Source organism: Sinocyclocheilus rhinocerous, unplaced genomic scaffold (assembly GCF_001515625.1).
Source record: "Sinocyclocheilus rhinocerous isolate Xijiao unplaced genomic scaffold, SAMN03320098_v1.1 scaffold200, whole genome shotgun sequence".
Classification (NCBI taxonomy): Eukaryota; Metazoa; Chordata; class Actinopteri; order Cypriniformes; family Cyprinidae; genus Sinocyclocheilus; species Sinocyclocheilus rhinocerous.
In genome coordinates this window covers 2,688,080-2,704,490 of record NW_015641014.1, presented here as the reverse complement: position 1 = coordinate 2,704,490, position 16,411 = coordinate 2,688,080, and the positions used below count along the sequence as shown (strand labels likewise).

At 36.3% G+C, this 16,411-nt stretch overlaps 1 protein-coding gene across 1 annotated transcript in view; it reads right to left on the bottom strand.

Moving 5' to 3' along the window:
• The window catches only part of LOC107753671 (receptor-type tyrosine-protein phosphatase zeta-like), a 50,990-nt gene extending 36,687 nt beyond the window's left edge, over positions 1 to 14,303 (bottom strand). Inside the window, exon 1 of the mRNA XM_016569872.1 lies at positions 14,113 to 14,303. Coding sequence (XP_016425358.1) covers positions 14,113 to 14,176 — 64 coding nt within the window. The 5' untranslated portion in view covers positions 14,177 to 14,303. The remainder of the gene's footprint in view (positions 1 to 14,112) is intronic.
• Between the last annotated feature and the right edge of the window lie 2,108 nt (positions 14,304 to 16,411).

Sequence of the window (16,411 nt, the reverse complement as noted above, 5' to 3'; positions counted from 1 at the left end):
CGAATTTGAACATAATGTCAACAACAGTTATAGAGATTTCAGTCTTTCCCCATTCATGTAAATAGGAGCTGAATTGTACCCACTCAGAAAACAGCTGTCCTGGGCAATTACCAAGATGACTACCAAGAGAAATATGTTGCCTTTAAGACAGTGACATTTTGTCACTGCCCACTGTTTAATTCTAGGACTGATAAGAAAGTCTATTAAGCTGTCAACAAGTTAAACTTTGTTAAACCACACAATCCCTCTGTTCCTTTTAAGTCAACAAGGTTTTTGGTTCCAGCAGTCTACTGCCAAACCTGACCATGTTAATGCTTTTAAAAGATGAAAGAAACCTCCTTAAAGAGGGCCCTGTCCCTTGGGAGAAAGGCTTTGACATGAAACACCTTTACACCTTTAGTTAGGATACCCTACACTGAACAGGCTTGCCGAGAGAAACTGCCCGCCTATTCACTAGCAAAAGAAGTACAGTCTTGGCTCATCTTTCTGTTAGCTTTTGTCTGTCTGTCTACACATTGGTTTTGGTCCTTTCAAGACAGTCTGTGCACCTGTTAGGCCATACAAACGTCTACACACTTTTACAGTGTATCAGAGCGCCACGTCTAGTCATACATGCTAATTATAGCTCACCCAGGGTTTCTGAACTAATTTAGCATGCTCTGGGAATATTGACAACAATGAAGTTTATTTTGTTTCTTTAGATTACCCTAACAAAAATGACTATGGTAACCACAAGTTGTGCCAAAATACAATTCATAGAGTTACTGATTGTGTAACCATGAAATAGAAGTACACTTTAGCATATTTTTAAAAAGAACACTTATCACAGAAATAATATACTCAAGTGTGAACTAATGTAAAATATTTTCAAGCACTTAATTACATGTTAGGCTATTTGTAATTAATGGAAAATGTATTATTAGAAACTGCCGAATGTACCTTCAATTAGCAAGCTTGTTAGCGTAGTGCTAACTAGTTTAGAAAAGGACTAAATATGGAATAGCATAGCTACTAACACAATGCTCATACTATTTCTGCCAGTTACTTTACTTAACAAGTTAGTTCTACGCTAAGCTAGTAGGCTAAGCTGTTAGCTTGCCAATTGAACAACCCGCTAACCATTTGACAGAATTATGGCAAAAGCTTTAGCATGCTAGTTTGCTGTTCCAAATTCAGCCAAGCTCAGTTTCAAATGAAGAGCAAAGAAAAACTTTTTTAAATTTAAAAATACCTTATGTTTGGGTGAATTGTCCCTTTAAGTAAACCCTTACGAAAATTAACCATGGTTTTACTGTAACCTTGTACCTTGTTTTTTTTGGGGGTTTTTTTGATTACCATTTGTATAACCACAGTTTTACTACAAATACAACAGTTAAACTGTGGTTAGTGTAGCGAAACCATAATTTGTGGTTACCGTGGTTTAACTATAGTAACCATTGTTTTTTTGGTTTTATTTGTAGTAAAACCATGGTTAACTTTTGTAAGAGAATGAAAAGTTTACATCAATAGTGTAATTTAAGCAGGAAAATGTAAAATTAGCTAGTTAATAGGAGCAAGATCACGTAGATCAACAATACAAGATAACAGCTACAACATCATCAAGTGATTGTATTTGATCCTGTAGCTGCAAGAAGCCGTACTGAAAATTAAGCCATATTGAAAACCACGCAGGTAAGAATAACAAAGGAAAATAAATTATGAAAAAGCTCTGAAGTCAGCAGAGAGGCGGCCATTCACTTGCTCCTCCCCACTGAACTGCGCCCATGTCCATTCTCATGGCCTGCCCCATTCACCGTATCAATACAAACACAACAATGAGATCAGTGGCTCAGCCGTGGGAGCCAATGCATGGACTGCAGGTCCATGCATTGTAACGCCTTGCTGCCTGCCTGATTGCTTTTGTCTGACAGAACCCATATTCCCTTTCACCCAATGAACAGCTCTCATGTGAGCCAAGAGCTTTACGCATGGGCTTGATTTCCTTGTACATGGTGTAACAGAGAGTAAATTAAATATAACAAGGACCTGTTGCATACTAGACAACAAGGCGAGGAGGGTTGGTTACTCTGTACTTTCTTGAATGTTTTGCAGACATTTCACTGAAGTTAAATAGCTTATAAGCTTATATGAAGCTGTAAACATACAATACGGTGGTTCTTATAACCCACTTGCCTTTCATTTTTACAAATTACAATAGGACAAAGGTCTATCCACACTATAATGATAACTATATTAGTATAGGTTTTTTTTGTTTAAATTGTCATGGTGGTAGCAATAGGTTAATAAATACAACTGTTCACTCACTTCAGTCATCAACATAGTTATAGCTATTTCATCATATTTATGACAAAAAAAACTTGGTTTAGTAAAGACATTTGAAGGTAACTCTCAGACCCACTTTAAGGAGCAGTTCACGCATGAATCAAAATTTTGTCATCCTCATGGTGTTTCAAAATGTACGACTTTCTTTTTTTCTGTGGAGCATAAAAACAATATTTTTAAAAATATCGCAGTGCTCAGTCCCTACAATGAATATCAAAGGGCTCTCATGTTGTTCAGACCCCAAGGTTCTTCCAAATAGAGAGAATAATAATAGGTTTGTAATAACAAGCAGGTGAGTAAATGACAAAAAAACAGGCAAAGCATCTTGGCTCAAGATTTTTAGGTTCCATAAGAACCAGCAAAAGGATATGAAAGGACTGACAGGAGGACTTTAAAGAGGAACAGCAACCAAGACAAGACAGAAAGGTAACAAGAGGGTAATGTAAGGAAGGTGACCCTTTGTTCCTTACCACTCTAATGCATTAGGAACGAGAGAAGACAACCACTCCTTGAAGACATGTGCCAGAAGAGGACACTTCAAACCTCAGCTGTCATTAGTGAAATTAAAGGTGTACAACCACACAACAGAGTCATCTCGAAAGATGAGACAGAAGAGAGCAGCACTCAAGATTAATCCCGGTCAACATAAGGTGAGAACAGGATATCAAAGACCAAGAGGTGATTTTGTTAAAATCCTGCTGATAGGATCGCAGAAAAAAGGCAGCAACTACTTGCACTTAGTACAAAATTTATATGTATGTATGTGTGTGTATATATATACTCTAAAGTAAAACTATTAAACAGTTTTCAGCAATTGAAATAAAGCTGAAATAAATAAATAAATATCATATACACACACACACACAGTTAGGTCCATATGTTTGGACACTGACACAATTTTCATAATTTTGGCTCTGTATGCCACCAGAATAGAATTAAAATTAAACAATTAAGATGAAATTGAAGTGCAGACTTTAAGCTTTAATTCAAGGGGTTGAACAAAAATATAAAATAAAAGGCTTAGGAATTACAACCATTTTTATACCTAGTCCCCCATTTTCAGGGCCTCAATTGTAATTGGACAAATAAATATAATAATAAATAAAATGTTTATTTTTCATATTTTGTTGAGAATCCTTTGCAGACAATGACTGCCTTAAGTCTGGAACTCATGGGCATCAGCAGAGACTGAGTTTCCTCCTTTGTGATGCTTTGCCAGGCCTTTACTGCAGCTGACTTCAGTTGTTGTTTGTTTGTGGGTTCTTCTGCCTTTAGTTTTGTCTTCAGCGAGTGAAATGCATGCTCAATTGGGTTGAGATCAGGAGATTGACTTGGCCATTGCAGAGTAATCCACTTTTTTTCCATTAATAATCAGCCGGATGAATTCTGAAGTGTTCAGGGATAAACTCTCTGCCTAGATTCAGTCAAATGCAGCGCTTAACCTGATTGAGCAGCATTTCACTCGCTGAAGATAAAACTAAAGGCAGAAAGAGCCACAAACAGACAACAACTGAAGTCAGCTGCAGTAAAGGCCTGGCAAAGCATCACAAAGGAGGAAACTCTGGTGATGTCCATGAGTTCCAGACTTAAGGCAGTCATTGTCTGCAAAGGATTCTCAACAAAATATTAAAAAATAACATTTTATTTATGATTATATTTATTTGTCTAATTACAATTGAGCCCCTGAATGGGGGGCGGGGGGGGGGTCCGTGCATAAAAATGGTTGTAATTGGTTGTAAGCTTTTTATGTTATATTTTTGTTCAACCCATTGAATTGCACTTCAATTTCATCTTGATTGTTTCATATTAATTCTATTCTGGTGGCATACTGAGCCAAAATTATGAAAATTGTGTCAGTGTCCAAATATATATGGACCTTACTGAATACAGTAAGGTCCATATAAATTTGGACAAAGTCACAATTTTTATTCTTTTATCTGTTGACCAAAACATATTCAAGTTACAGTTACACTTCTAATCATGTAATAATTACTCCTAATATAAAATATTCTATAGAAGAGTATTTTACTGAGCAGGCTGAATGGAAATCAATAGCAATAACGCAGCCAGCAAGCAAACACAGTGAGCAAACGGTTTGTTGCCAAAGTGAGCAGATGAAGCTTATAGGTGTGTGTAAGTGTGTGTAGGATACACAGAATCTCTGTTGGAGTGTGAGACGTGATGCTGGTGAAGTGTGTGTGGGTAGAGGATGTGCTTTTAATTGCACTGTAATCTTGCTCTGGTGCATTCCAGCATCAACCCTGCTGTGGTGCATAAAAATGGTTGTAATTGGTTGTAAGCTTTTTATGTTATATTTTTGTTCAACCCATTGAATTGCACTTCAATTTCATCTTGATTGTTTCATATTAATTCTATTCTGGTGGCATACTGAGCCAAAATTATGAAAATTGTGTCAGTGTCCAAATATATATGGACCTTACTGAATACAGTAAGGTCCATATAAATTTGGACAAAGTCACAATTGTTATTCTTTTATCTGTTGACCAAAACATATTCAAGTTACAGTTACACTTCTAATCATGTAATAATTACTCCTAATATAAAATATTCTATAGAAGAGTATTTTACTGAGCAGGCTGAATGGAAATCAATAGCAATAACACAGCCAGCAAGCAAACACAGTGAGCAAACGGTTTGTTGCCAGAGTGAGCAGATGAAGCTTATAGGTGTGTGTAAGTGTGTGTAGGATACACAGAATTTCTGTTGGAGTGTGAGACGTGATGCTGGTGAAGTGTGTGTGGGTAGAGGATGTGCTTTTAATTGCACTGTAATCTTGCTCTGGTGCATTCCAGCATCAACCCTGCTGTGTTACCCGATAAAGACTGATGGCGTCCGGGTTCATCAAGGACAGGACACTGGTTGTAAGCGTGATTTATTTCTCATCATCCTGTGGTCAGCTGGTATTGAATTAGCCACTATGTTTAGTAATGTTTAAAGCCAAGAACAACACCAAAACGGACAAATGTGCATAGTTCAACCCATTGAATTGCACTTCAATTTCATCTTGATTGTTTCATATTAATTCTATTCTGGTGGCATACTGAGCCAAAATTATGAAAATTGTGTCAGTGTCCAAATATATATGGACCTTACTGAATACAGTAAGGTCCATATAAATTTGGACAAAGTCACAATTTTTATTCTTTTATCTGTTGACCAAAACATATTCAAGTTACAGTTACACTTCTAATCATGTAATAATTACTCCTAATATAAAATATTCTATAGAAGAGTATTTTACTGAGCAGGCTGAATGGAAATCAATAGCAATAACACAGCCAGCAAGCAAACACAGTGAGCAAACGGTTTGTTGCCAGAGTGAGCAGATGAAGCTTATAGGTGTGTGTAAGTGTGTGTAGGATACACAGAATCTCTGTTGGAGTGTGAGACGTGATGCTGGTGAAGTGTGTGTGGGTAGAGGATGTGCTTTTAATTGCACTGTAATCTTGCTCTGGTGCATTCCAGCATCAACCCTGCTGTGTTACCCGATAAGACTGATGGCGTCCGGGTTCATCAAGGACAGGACACTGGTTGTAAGCGTGCTTTATTTCTCATCATCCTGTGGTCAGCTGGTATTGAATTAGCCACTATGTTTAGTAATGTTAAAAGCCAAGAACAACACCAAAACGGACAAATGTGCATCATTTATGAAATGTATGCAATTTAAATATAAAAATCTTAAATGTATGCCTTTTTTAAATGAATGAATATTATGGAAAAATACATAATTCACAAAAAACAAATCTTGTCATCCTCCTTGGTGTGTTCACGAGAGATGTATAGTGATCCCTGATTATTAATTAATGAATCAATCTTTTGAATTGGATCTTCTTAATGAATCAGTGAACCAATCTGAAAGAATTGTTCATAAATCTGACTGATCCAGTTGATCTTACTTAATGATTCAATCACTATCTTTCAAGTTCACAGCTCATTCTTTAAAATGTATCCTGCCCATAGGTTTGATACAATATGAGGGTAAATAAATGATTTTTGAAAATACTATCCCTTTAAGAAAACTATACCAACCCCGGTACACATTTAGACAGGTTTTCTTGGCCAAAAAGATGTTTTAGCCAATCAGCATGCAGAAAAAGTTTTTGTTACTACTGCAGGAAAACAAATGGACCTTGGGCCAACTCACACCCACCACCATGAACACAGTTTCAGATCAGTTTCTTTCACAAAGACTTGCCTGAAGTTACGCGTTTACTAATGTTTGACTTCACTAAATATGAGCTCAAGCTCTTGATGTGACTATAACAGCGTTCTCAGTCAAAAAAAAAAGTGAAGTGTACCACTCAATTCTGCCTCAAATACAAAACAGCAGTAAACATTTATAGTTGGATTGGCTATGTTTTAAATATGGGGTCCATCTGAGCCTTCTGTTTATAGAGAAAGAGTGCTTTGATGGCGTAAAAAGGGACGCCATTTCACAAAAAAAGTCCAAAAAAGATGAGAAAAGCAAGAAAGAAAACAAGAGCAAAACTGGAATGAAAATGAAAGCAAATGATGATTCTGTGCTCTAAAAGTCATGTCTGTCAATTTAACTACCCATTCTGAAGACAACTTCCAACTAAATATTCTTTTTTGCTGTTTAGATTGATATTCAAAGTGCAGAGAAACCAGATCAAACAGGAGTGATCAAATGCGGTCCAGATGCAAAGTCAAATCTCCCACATTATCACCAGAGCTCAATGTTCACTAAGCCACGGCTCCAACCTATTTTTTTTAATTACCTTTTGCACTTATTTTAATTGCGCAACATGAGAAAAAAAATAAATTTTGAGAAGACAAAATATTTGTCTTTAGTGCTAGTGGCAAATTTTGTGACTGTGATAAACTATGTCCTTAGTAATATAATATCTCTATCAAAGGCTTTGATGGCATAGACTGGATTTGTGCTTGATCATTGAAAAAATTATGCTGTAACTTTGAACGGCTACAAATTATTATTATTATTATTATTATTCAATAAATGTAATATATTTTTTATATTTTTGATCAAGATTAACCATCATTTAATCATGATTTTAAAATGTGGTATATCCAGTTAGTGACTAAGGAACTTAATTATTGATTAAATGTCTTGAATGTTATTGGAAGCTAATCGACTCAAGTCATGTTTCTGAGAAGCTGTCAAGAAAATGCCAGTAAAAAAACATCTAAGCAAGAACATCCTGAGAAATGATCAACACAGATGCACATCTTGTATACAGAGCCATTCTCTCAATGAAGAAAGAGCGCTGTACATCTGAGACGAATCATTACAGCCAGATTTCCACATGCTCTGAGGCTTCATGAGGAACATAAGGAGTCTCTGATTTGGCATGAGCCAGCCTAGACAAAAATACATTTAATCTAGGGCCCACCAGCACTCACTAAGAGCCAAAACCACAAACTGGGAAATTATTCATTCTCATGATTAGACATCAATAAGAGCATAAATGTTTGGACTTTTAGAAAAGTTTTAGCTTTTTGTACATCTGAGACGAATCATTACAGCCAGATTTCCACATGCTCTGAGGCTTCATGAGGAACATAAGGAGTCTCTGATTTGGCATGAGCCAGAGTAGACAAAAATACATTTAATCTAGGGCCCACCAGCACTCACTAAGAGCCAAAACCACAAACAGGGAAATTATTCATTCTCATGATTAGACATCAATAAGAGCATAAAGGTTTGGACTTTTAGAAAAGTTTTAGCTTTTTCTCACACTTCTCAATTTCCATAAATAGTTCTTAAATAATTACTATTATTTTACCTGGAATATTATTTTATGAGCTGTCTCCTCCTTACCCAGATGTGGTTCTTTGTCATCTGCTTGTAGAAGAGGAGACCTTCAGTGTTTGTGTGATCAGAACATCCTGTTTATATGACCAAAACTAGCCTGCTAGTATCAAAGTCAACATGTCTATTCAGGCATCAACAGCGTATAGATTGTCTTGTGATCAGTTCAGATTGCAATTAACCTTTGAAAGCCGACCCTTTCGTCAGAGTCGACAGACTCGTGGGCAGCGCTGCAACATCAGCATAGTTGTGCTGTGGCAACCCAAGTCCAAGTCTTGATGAATTTAAAGTCTTTTTAACCCGACTTTTACTGTATTTTACCAAAGTCCCTTTACGACAAGTCAGTTCACTCAACAGCCATATTCATAACTCCCCAAGCAGCGATTTCATATACAGTACAGCTCCTATCTTGAAAGGGGAAAGACTTAAATCTCTGTAACAGTTTGCTGAAATTATTTTAATTACTTTTCAAATCAGGAAAAAAATATGACAAAAACTGTATAATTTTTATAATAATTTGTATACTATAATATATATATATATTATACAACTTATTTTATAATAAGTTGTATAATATAAACAGTTTGATAGATGACAGATGGACAGACAGAAAGATAGATAGTCAGACACATAGACAGCTAGACAGCTAGACAGACAGACAGACAGACAGATAGATAGATAGATAGATAAAGGCACACCTCCTAATACTCCAGAGTGCTTTCATCCTTGTCAGAAGATACTGTGTAAGGTATAGAGTAACTCATGCCCCTCAGGACAGTATACAATACAACCTTTTGTAGTCCTATACATACTATCAATTATTAATCCTCAACCTGCTGCCATTCTATACAAACAGAATTGAAACTACTTCAAAAACAAAAGTGATTTAAGTAGAAAACACAAGCTCATTTGATTGTCCTCTCTTTGGGTGCTCACAGTGAGCCCAGACTTTATACTCACACAGTGTCAGAGACCAAGCGACTATATCATAGTGTCCAAACTTTACTTTGATTTGTATTCAGCATCCTCTCCAAGGTCCATTGAATGAGAGCAGAGATCTAGACCACACACCTCTAGCCTGGAAAAGAACAGGAAGGAATCTCAAAGCATCTTAAGCTAGCACTCAACAGACCTGCTCTTGTTTTCTCCAATGGCAGACGGGAGCAGCTCTTTCAGTAGCATGACAGCAAACCCTAGTCTGCTGTCATTAATTAAGTGGCAAGTCAGGGATACTGACCCAACCGGCAGAGAGCCACTGGGGCCCCGGCAGAGCCTGTCAATATGCACTGAGATGAAGATGCTGAGATTCCCAAGGGACACAGAGTGAGAGAGAGACAGACTTTCAATGGGTTTAGAGATAAAGGAAAATCTGAAGAGATGAAATGGCATATGAAAGACTGGAAATTGAATTAGAGGTTTTAAGTGGTTTTTGTCTTGTCTTATGATGTTAAGGTGTTCTGGAGGGAATTGTTTGTCTGACCTAATCTGACCGTTCAAACTCATGCATTTACAAAAATCCTAACATTTTAATCAGGGATGAAGTGATAATAAAACTTTGGCAATGTGCAATAACTATATTGCAACATTTTTGCAAACAAACACTAAAAGTTTTGCGAGCAAATGCAAAGTTTCTCAGGAAAATGCAATACTTTTGCAAAAGAAGGTCCATTTTTTTATACAGATTTTTAAAAAAAATCAAACCACATATGGAGACTCGGAGGCTCAGTGCGTCCCCTCCGCATGCCTGAGTGAATGTGTTTGAGCCTAATACCGAATAATCTGTTCATCAAATGCCCCCGCTGCCGTCAAGGGGAAATCTGCTACCGTTTTCACAAGCATTTTCGGACAGGGGGTCTGGACAGCCAAGCTACCCCAAGTGCCCCCACCAAAGAGCAAAAAAGAAAGAAAAACACTGGTCACAAACAGATGCTTTAACACTAAGCAAACACAAAGATTACATCAGTTAAAGAAATATCCATAACAATAGCATGACTGCAGGTGAGATAATGTTTTAATACAGTTCTATAAAGAAGTTAATAGTGAATGATTTACATTTCAGAAAAAAATATGGCTAGTAATTTTTTCTGTTTTTGCTCCAATAATGAAAACCCAAATGAAGCCGATGAATGAATCATTGTTTTGAACAAATTGGTAAATGATTCAATAAATCACTCAAAAAGAAAGTCACTTGTTTTATTCTGGAATGAATCAGTGCTCTTGAACAAAGAGGTTGACTGAATAATTGAATGTCTCATTCATAAAAACAGTAGTTGAATGACATTACAAATTCTGCCAGTTATTAGTCTCATTTCCTGAATGAATTAGTGTTTTAAATAAATGGGTAACTATTTCAATGACTCCTAAATAAGTCAGTTATCTTGAATGAATTGTTTGACTGAAAAATTCAATGACTTAATCGTAAAAACAGTTCCTGAATTCAGATTAATGTACTACTCTATTTATACCATATCTTACTACGATAAAATAGTAAGATAGTACACTACTACGCTGTTCTAAATTCAGCCAGTCACTTGTTCTTTTCCTAAATGAACCAGTGTTTTGAAATAATTGGTTGAGTGAACGATTCTGACTCACTCTTGAAAACAATCAATTGTTTTTTTTTTCCTGAACGAATCAGTGTTTTTGAATGAATCAGCTGAATGAACGTTTTGTGAATCACTAATAAATCAATTCACTTGTTTCGTTCCTGAAGGAATCAGTGTTTTGAATGAATCTGTTAAGTGAATGATAAAGTGACTCCCTCATAAATCGAGTCACTTGTTTCTTTCATAAATGATTCCATGTTTTTCAAACAAAACGGTTGAGTGAATAATCTTGTGGCTCACTCATAAATCATGTTTTGTTTTCAGAATAAATCAGTGTTTTTGAACAAATCATCTGAGTGAACGGTTCAGTGACTTACTCAAAAATTGTCGCCACCTACTGGTGTGATGATATAACCTGCCGAAAAAAAATCATTGAATATAGCTAATGCACAAACTCACAATCTGTCAGAAATGGCGCAAAAACAGATGAGCGAAACAACTTTCCTTTTCTGCTGACATCACTGAGGCCACATAGGCTATTGGATAATGTAGTAAAACAGCTATTTAGTTACCAAACTTGCATTCAGTCTATAACGCCCACTTTTCACAATCCAATTAAATCCTGATGTATCCAGTTCAGTTATTTTCCCCATTAGCTACATATCCTGTTTCACTCTGGAAGAGACATGCATTTTAACATTGAAAAATGGCACACTTCACCTTTAACCACCACTTCACTTGGTAATAAAGCTCTTCTGATTCTGATTCTGATTCTGATTAAGCCTAAAACGGTAGTTCTGCTTGGACACACAACTAACTGGAGCATGTAGAGAGACACACACTGCCACACGTCCCTCACAGGTGGACACACATGAGGCATGTGGCAGGGGAGGGGCCGCGTGAACCCCGGACTGACAGCTTTACAGTCCGCAACTACCATCTGTCACAAACCCAAGACCCAACAAACAACACAGGGACTTTCTCAGTGGAAAAACAGAGCAGTGCCAAAAAAGTGTAGAAGGGGAAAAAACTTGTTAGCTATAGTACAACACTTGGGAAGACAGATGGTGAGAGAGAGATTTCATTCACTAGCTCGCGCCCTAAAGATTTAGCCATTCCTTTGTGCCACACATTTCATCACAGCATCATTTAGAACACCAAACTGAAAAGAAGAAAAGTAGTAAGGGACGAAGGAGCAGCTGAGCGGTTTTTTTTTTTTTTTAGCAGGTACCGACTTACTATCCCGGTTCACTAGCTGACTTACAAAAGGGCTTTTCCAAGTCCTAAGTAAAATGGCTTTGGCCAGCTCGTAGAGGCTTTGTCTCAGACGGCATCCAGCTCGTACAGGCTTTGTCTCAGACGGCATCCAAAAGATTAATCCAGGCATATCAGTCGCTCCTTGGCACTTCGTAACTAATAGCAGACAAAATAATGAGCCTAGGATTGAAGTCTGAGTTTGTATAAGCATTTGTCACTTTCTACTGAACTGGGCTCGGGGACAATTTGAACAATAGTGGCATATGTTAACTTTGAGCCAAGTTGCGCTTTTTTCACATAGGGTACTTGCACTGTATAACAAATGAAAATACAAACAGCAATAGCCACATTTTTATTACAGGCTTAATTTCTTTCATTTTTCTTTAACAGTTTAGACCAACAAGTCATTTTAAAGGTAAGATAAGGTAGATATACCTTAGAAGTGACCTTTTTGTGCTCTTATTGGTTCCAGTATTGTCAGTGGTTTTAGACTATACTGACACCTATTGGTCTGGATGAATGAAGTTTACTAACTGCTGCTGCTTTGCATTGAATCTGTTTATCTGTTTTTCTTTTATTTATTATTTTTCTCCTTATAATAGACAGTCTTGGATTCAATCTCAACAAATTTTCACCTGTTCCTGGTGCTAGCTGCATTGATTAGTATATTAGTAGTTATTAGTGATTATTAGTAGTAGTAACCAGTTTAATAATAATAATAATAATAATAATAATAATAATAATAATAATAATAATAATAATAATAATAATAATAATAATAATAATAATAATAATAATAATAATAATAATAATAATCGGCAGGGATCCCAGACCAATACAATTAGTGTGCCTCCTCTATTTTAAAACCCATGAGCCGCCACTGGTTGTAACTCAGCCAATTGCATTACACCGCTGGTCATGTGATCTCAACATGACAGCGCCCATAAATGGGAACCCACTCCATGTAGAATAAAACAGCTTTTTCTTGAAGACTGATATGATTCCAGTCAGCTAATATGACTAAATGTCACTTAACTGTAAGTATTCACAAGTATTCATAGTATTCTTTCCTTTATGTGCAAAACCTTAAACTGCAAAAATTGCTGAGTGCACCTTTGAGGCAACAACTGCACATTTCACTTTGTACTGTGCACTACATACATATTAATATATATATATATATATATATAATACTACAGCAAAAATTAGTTGACAGAGATCTGAGTCATAATCCTGATTCTAGAATGTAAGCCTCCTCCTTATAAGCCTACAAAATAACTTAATTGATTTTAAGGGTTTAACATCTTGTCTTTCTAAGTTTCTCAAATACTAGGAATGATGAACCTGAATGACCTCAGCCACACAAATCTTTCCCAGCGTAAAAAATACATAAATATAAAGCTGCCAACATAATAATGAAACTCAAAAAAATGTTTTGTTTTTTTTTACGTTAAACTTTTTATTTATTTATTCTATGTAACTTCCATTTACTTGGGTAAAGGTAGACCACAATAAAATATTTAAATCATTATATTATTGCATTGTTTTTGTTTATTGTTTAGCAATAATACCTGTTATTTCTATTTAATGTTATTGATTTTTGAGTTTAAACTTGATTTTGTTCATCAGTAATTACATTTAAAGAGGCAGAAACTGTGAATGAACTAAGCAGTGTTGTGAATTTGGCATCACAAAAATATAAAGCAGCAATTAAACTACAGTTTCCAATTTTAATGGGTTGAAATATTTTACAGTGCCGAAAAATCCATTAATTGAACTGATGATTATGAATTTAGAGGCTCTATGTAACTACAAAGCATATGCTCAGACAGACTCTGTTTAAACAATGTTTCTTTCTTGTTCAGTATTGACTGGCAATACAATACAGCAGCAGATATACATAGCAGACAAAAAATAAATATTTGAATTGCCACGATATGACTCATTATGAAAGAACGACTTGAAATTTTGGGAATAGATCACGTTCAGCTAGAAATACATCATGTTTAAAGTCTGAACCCCACGTTTAATAGAAATACGCTTGTGTGCAAACTATAACATCTTGCACTTTAAGCATCTGTGGAGCATTACATACACTACACTCATTTATAGGCCCAATAATGAAGGATTTATTAAAAACAGATAAAGTAAAGTAGAGATTCCTGCTTTACCTACCTGTATTACTGAAGAGTGCGATCTGCGCAAGAAAGAGTGCGCATCTCGTCGCAAGCGCTTCCATTATTCTCTGAATGCGAAGAAATATTGCTGTTAAGAGTAAACAAGGTGAAGACAATCGAGACGACAGAGGAACACCTCTCCCGAAGAGCCGGAGGGTATCACATTGGTTAGGTAACGGGAGGAGATACCCCCTTCAGCGGTCAGATCCACTGCATGGATGAGCACGCGTCCGGATGAAGCGCATCGCTTCGCGCACCGTGAGTTCTGGAAGTGCGCGCGCCGCCCACAGACCACCACAGACAAAAAAAAAGTTTGGTAACACTTTCTATGGAGACTGTATATATAACGCATAATAAATGTACAATGTATAAATAGAAAGTCTTTTGGAAATAATTCTAACCACAGACTATAATGCATTATATAACCATGTGGATGTTAAAAATGGTAGCACTTAATTATGCATTTAATAATTATTATTAATCTTATGAGAAACTCTTACTGCATTATGATACACACTGTAATGCATTATATTATTTGCGTAGATAATTGTAACCATAGTTTCATAACATAACATTAGATACAATAAAATTGGCTGCTTCAACTGAATATCAACAGGCTATATATTATTTTTATACAACGCAATAAATAAGCTATTAAAGTTGAGTAACTTACATTTCAGGCCAAATTTGGCCAGTTAGTTTATATATTTCTTCTCTATCGATTGAATCTCTTCTAAATGAAGGTTCACTGGTCTGGAAGCTTTAAGTTTGGAGCGGAGCGGAGAGACAGAGGTTTTCCCTCCCCGCTCAAAGCGTTCCGCTCCAGCTCCACTCCGGGTTTTCATTCCCATTCCTGGAGCGAGAGAAAAACGCTCCGACTTTCAAAAAACTGCGCTCCCCGCTCCGCTTTCACTCTGCAATCCTCACATCTGATTTTGAATGCAGTGGGAACAGACAAGTGGGGTAAGGTGACAGATATCTGAAATGAAATATGAGACCATTTTTAGTTCAATGGCCAATATATCATTGAAATTTCCAATTTCCTAGTATCTGTGAATTTAAAGCTGCAGTCCGTAAGTTTTGCCTCTTTGTCGCCATCTCTGTTTGAAAACCTGGAATTGCAGCAGTGTGCGGAATTATCTAGCTTGCTTGGGTTGTGAGTCAGCAGGGCTCCAGCGTGGATGAATCTAATGTTCTGAAGAGTATGTGTGGCAGTCAGTCACCACACCGGTGTGGATATTTACTGTACTTCGCAATCACAGATTCTAGCCTACGTCTTGGAATATGACCCAAATAGGAATTTTCACTGTATATTGCCATCTGAACAAGTAAGTAATAAGTCTGCCACGTTTGTTCTGACCAACTGAGGACATAATCAACATTACCATAAATCTCGCTACCAATGGTGATTAAATCTAAAGATCGGTTAGCTCATATCACATCAAACCGTTCAAATTATTATTATTGTTATACTTTATTCTCAAATGATTAATGTTAACAACATCAGCATTGGTGACTATTGAGTATAGTGTATATTAGCGTGTAGATTTCAATTTCTGGACAGTCTAATCTAATTGTCATACTCTTCTAATTTCATATTAAGAAATTATTTTAACCCAAAAAGCTAATTATGCTCCCTTCGAACTGGTTTTCTTTAAAATACAAATCTTTGTAATCCCAGGCTATCTGTAATCAGAAGCACATTTATAACTGGAATATAATTTAATTTCATTCACGTGTGTTTCATAAACACATAATCCTTTATGGATTACAATCTGCCATCAAAATGATACATTTAATTATTCCAGCTGCTGTGAGAAAAGGCTATAAACAATCGGCCACCTGCAGGATCCTCACATGCGATAGCCTAGTAGCCAGGACAACTTCTTTATGTTTACAGACGTGACGTAATGACGCAGTGCCATGCTCGAATTTCCCGCGAAAACCTTCCCGTACCACTCAAATTAGAAAACATTATTATAAACTAACCGTTGTGAATCGGGCTAAAGTAAGGCGATAGTTTTGAACACTGGCTGGTTATGTACTTGCTCAGATATTGATTTCGGATCATTTTTAACCAAAAAAAGTTACGGACTGCAGCTTTAAAAATGGGGATATTTCCGATTTTTTATATTTTTATAAGGCACATGTAGTATAGGCTAATGATAAATTAGGCTATGGTATAGGCTATCATACAAATCACACTGCGTTAAATTATATTTTTATTCACTAAAATGAACTATAAAAACTGTTTAACAAGGATAATACCAATACATTTTGCAGAAGGTTTTGTGTGA